Source organism: Penaeus japonicus, unplaced genomic scaffold (genome assembly GCF_977035675.1).
Source record: "Penaeus japonicus unplaced genomic scaffold, GWHDUDI00000001_assembly GWHDUDI00000029, whole genome shotgun sequence".
Taxonomy (NCBI): Eukaryota; Metazoa; Arthropoda; class Malacostraca; order Decapoda; family Penaeidae; genus Penaeus; species Penaeus japonicus.
Window position 1 is genome coordinate 4,126,144 of NW_028234431.1, and position 5,000 is coordinate 4,131,143.

The window sequence follows — 5,000 nt, forward strand, 5'->3', positions numbered from 1 at the left end:
TTCACCCTTCCTACCCTCGGCTGTCGGGTCCTACCTATCCTCCCCCTCCCCTCTCCTCCCCTCCCCTCCCCTCCCCTCCCCTCTTACCTCCTGTTGATATTTCCTCCCCCGTTGTGGCTTCCCTCGTGACGTCATCAATATAATGGCAACTTGTTTACTGTTTTCGTTCCTGTTTCGAATTGTTATTTACTTCACTTTGTTATTTACTTCACTTTGATTTTTGTGTCTTTCGTTTTCTTTCTATTATGTATGTTCTCACTGTCTTCTTCATTATTGTGTCTTTTCCTGATTCATTTTCCCTCTCTCTCTGTTTTCCCTTTTTTTCATTTCCTACTTGGTTGGACTCGCGTGGGCTTTCCTCTTCCGCCCATTGCACAATTTAATTCTCTCTTGCACGTCATGTTGCACGATACGGCTTCGATGTTGCAATTTCATTTAATTCTCTTTTTCTTTGGTGTTGAATTGATTCTTCTTTTCTCACTTCTTGTTTGGTCTTTTTTGTTTTCGTTTGCATTGACTTTTTTGTTTGATTCTCTTCGTGTGTGTCGTTGTGTTTGTCTTTCTTTCTGTTGGGTTTTTCACTCTCTCTCTTTCTCTATTCTTTTTCCTCTTCTCTTCTTCTCATCTTTCCTCCCTTTCCTTATTCCCTCCATCTTTCCCATCCTCATTACATCCATACCCCTCCACCTACCCCCCTTCTTTCTAATCCCCCGTAACCCATGCCTCCTCTCTTCCACTCCCCCCCTTCCCCCTTCCTCACCCTTCCACTCTCCCTCAACCCCCCCACCTCTTCCACTCTCCCTCTCTCCCACCTGCCCCCACACCTTCTACTCACTCAACCCACTCTCCCTCTCTTCCACCCCTTCCACTCTTCAACCCACTCCCCCTCTCTTCCACCTTTCCCTCCTTCCCCCGCCGTTTCCACTCACTCAACCCACTTCCCTCACCCTTCCACTCTCCCTCAACCCCCCCCCCCCATCCCTTCCACTTTTCAACCCACCCGCCCTCTCTTCCACCTGACCCACCCCTTCCACTTTTCAACCCCCCCCCCCCTCTCTTCCACCTGACCCACCCCTTCCACTCTTCAACCCCCACCCGCCTTCTCTTCCACCTGACCCACCCCTTCCACTTTTCAACCCCCCCACCCCCTCTCTTCCACCTGACCCACCCCTTCCACTCTTCCTGCTCCCCCCACAGTGTGGCCGAACGCCCTTGCACTGGGCTTGTTCTCGCCGTCAGCCCAACGCGGTGGCGACCCTCTTGCTCAGCGGGGCCAAAGTCAGCATAACCGATAACGTGAGTAGTTTATTTCGACGACTACTTTGAGAAAGCTTGAGTTTTTTTTTTTTCTCTCTCTCTCTCTCTCTCTCTCTCTCTCTCTCTCTCTCTCTCTCTCTCTCTCTCTCTCTCTCTCTCTCTCTCTCTCTCTCTCTCTCACTTTGATTTCTTTTCTTTTATTATGAATGGACTCTCTTCATATATTTTGTTTCTTTATTGTTGTTATTTTTCATATTCCTTTATTATTGTTGTTATTTTTCATGTCCCTTTATTATTGTTTAAATCTTTCTGTTACGGTAAGCCTGTTTGTTTATGTATGTTATGGATTCGTATCATTCGTAACATGAGATAGAATTCTTGTTATTTTAGTCTTTCTTTTTTTTTCTTTGACATTTCCGTCACGTGACAGATTTTCCTTTGAGCATGTCCTTTCTGCATTTAGTTTGTATTTCCTTTTACTTATAGAGCATGTTTTGCTGCCTGGCTTCCATGATGTGCATTCTTTGTTTTCTTACATGGGCAGCGTTCTTTGTATATAAATATTTTTTTCTGCCTGTCAGTTTTCTATCATTATTGTAAATGATAATTATATGTTCTTGAAGCATGTCTCTTTGTGTATTTCCAAGTCAAACTGCATGTTATTTTAAAAAGTATTGCTTATTTTCTTGCTTTCTGTATGTATATCTATTTATATCTTTATCCAGTACATATACTCTGTACCAAATATGAATCTGCTAAATACCAGCTTCCATGAATCTGGTTATATTCCCTCAACGAACATTTTCATCCGAGATTTCATATTTATTTATCCAAACACATCTAGAAGCTCGTCGACAAAAACGAGATAGTCCAATAACTCACAGGTAAGTGGCAATCATGTTTCAGTGATTGGTGACATGGACAGGTAATCCAGTAGCCACGAGGCATCGCTCCGGTAATCTCGCTCTTATCGCCCCTATCCCCAGGGGTCGAATTACCGAGATGTTTAGTATGCCGGCGAGATCTTATCAGTAAACGCTAATGACTTAATGAGGCCTCTAGACCTTAAGTTAAGTCTTGAAAAGACGGAGCCGCGTCGCTGCGAGGACGCGGGAACGACGAGAAAATTACAAGACGGCGATAGTGCGGTCGCGGCGATTCTCAAGTAACGGGAATTGTGACTAATGTGAGCGCGAGTCTCCGGAATGATTAAAAAAAAAAAAAAAAAAAGATGGCGACAGGCGGTTCGGCGGGAGAAATCTGAGATGAATCTTATTCTATCTAAACTCTGCTGGTTATAATCATCATTATTATATGAATATCCTACATAGCTTATCGTATATCATATCTTATTATTGCACAATACTTTTGTTTTATTATCTACCTCTTTATCAATACATTTCAATTAATTCATTTCACTCGTTAAAACCTACTAGTTAATTAAGGATTAGTTAAGTTAAGGATTAATAATGAAGGGAAAACGATGCGAAGGGAAGAGCAGGGCACGAGAGAGGTCGTCGAGAGGGAAGCCTTTGGTGTCATCACGTGCCTTGTTTCCTCCGTTTAGTAAGGTTTCCTGTACCTCTTTCGTTTATTAAATGTTAGCCTTGTTGCTTATTCTTTATTTATCCTCTTGATTCTTTAGTGTTTATGAAGAGATTAGTTTGTACCTGAGTTGATTTTTTTATGTTGGTTTTAATGGACGGTCGAGTGAAACTATCTAGAGGTCAGATTATTTATCTTCATTTTCCTTCTCATCTTCCTTTTCTCCTCATCTTCCTTTTCTCCTCATCTTTTTATTCCTCTTCTTCTATTTTCTTCTTCTTCCTCTTCTTTCTCCTCCTCCTCCTCTTCCTCCTTCACCACCTCCTCTTTCTTCTTTATGATCTTCCTCTTCACCCCAGATTTTGTGGGATTTGGTAACATCAAGAAAGGAATTTTTATTCGTGCCTTGCGTGAAAGCCAAATGAAGAGCGTCTGCGGCCAAATATTCGAGCTCAAGTAAAGCTTACTTCATCGTATAATAGATGGCGTTGCCGCATTAACATCCAGGAAGTAATCGGAGTCGCTAGTCGCCGGTGAATCTTAATTAGGCTTAAAAACCATATTTTTTCCCTCCGTAATACCACAGTTTCGGAGCCTCAGTGGGCTCTGATGAATATCCATTTTCTAGGAACCTGTTGTACCTCTTGCAAGGAAATGAGTTTTACGGGAAGATTTTTCTTTTGTTTGAGGTATACGAGCTTATAATCCTTATGCATGTGAGCGTCTTGTAAAGTGTATGCTACAGTCGGCTTGAGACTTTGTGATACAGGAAAGCGAGGAGCAAAACACGGTCAGGGATTATCGTGCAGGTAACAGCTATCGCTTTTATTTGCGACTGTGTTAATATTCATATCCGCCTGCAATGGGACGCAAGGCCGTGAGATGCAAGATCGTTTGCTATCATTTGCAATGATTTTCCCTCGGTTTGGAATCATGTTACCTAAGAAGGGAGCTCTTATTGCCATGTACCACCAAATCCTTCGTGTCTTGACAAATACTTACGCGTGAATAATGGCTTGCTTTATTTTCTCCTTCCTCGAAATTCCCGGGTGTTTACGGACATATTTTATCGAACGGAATCTCTTGATGCCAACGTCGCGCTTTGGGAGATGTGTATGCTTACGGCCTTTATTACCGGATGGAACCTGTTTGATTTGAATTATGGCATTTCTCCGCCTCGTCGCGACCTGCTAGAAAGTTCGCTGGAAGTGCGACACACCGCGAGCGTCTTGGGGGCAGATAGGCAGGCCGTTTACATGTGCTTCCTGTAGAGGCTGATTAATTTGACCCGTTTTTCTCACACTCAGTTTTTTTTATTTTTTTATTTTTATTTTTATTTTATTTTTTATTTATTTTTATTTTTTTTATTTTTTTTTGGCTTGGTTCTTGTCAACTGCATACATCTTTTAAACATGATATTGGGACATTCCACCTGCCCATAACTTTTTCAACGATAGAGTGGTATAACATAAACAACTTTAAGAGGAATATACAACATATCTTAGAGTCATAATACTTAACCTAACACATTGCACATAAGACACACTATCTTCTACATGGTTCGCATACAACATACACCGCCTCCTCGTCCCGCACATAACGGCGTAAAGTGAAAATCGTGGGAGCGTCGCCACGTTGCGGCTGCAGGATGGTGATGGAAGCTTAAGTCTGGAGGAGACTGAATGGGATGGCTTCGGCGGCTGGGATTCCGAAGGGCTTGAAGGATCTGCCAGCGCCGGGAACAGTTATGATAGCTGCCTCGGCGGTCGGGGGGGAGGGGGGGGAGAGACGTCGTCGCGATGGCCAATAAAACGCCGGCAGATCCCACGGAGCAGCACGAATCGCCAAAATGTTGAAGGGACGCGATTTCGAAGGATACATTTTGTGAATTATATATACGTTGGTATGTGTACTGTATATATATATATATATATATATATATATATATATATATATATATATATATATATATATATATACATATATATGCATATATATGTATGTATATATATGTATATATATAAATATATATATATACATATATATATATATATATATATATATATGTATGTATGTATATGTATATATATATACATATATATATATGTGTGTGTGTGTGTGTGTGTGTTTGTGTGTTTATGCGCGCGTGTGCGTACGTGCGTGCTTTTGTGTGTGTGTAAGGGAGAGAGAAAGAACGA

At 41.8% G+C, this 5,000-nt stretch overlaps 1 protein-coding gene across 2 annotated transcripts in view; it reads left to right on the forward strand.

Moving 5' to 3' along the window:
• dgo (ankyrin repeat domain containing protein 6 diego) overlaps nt 1–5,000 on the forward strand; it is a 259,584-nt gene that overhangs the window by 95,578 nt on the left and 159,006 nt on the right. Inside the window, exon 3 of one of the 2 annotated variants that reach the window (XM_086554531.1) lies at nt 1,198–1,296. The exons of the other annotated variant lie outside the window; for it this stretch is intronic. Within the exon in view, the coding sequence (XP_086410657.1) occupies nt 1,198–1,296 (99 nt within the window). The remainder of the gene's footprint in view (nt 1–1,197; nt 1,297–5,000) is intronic. 2 annotated transcript variants of the gene reach the window in all.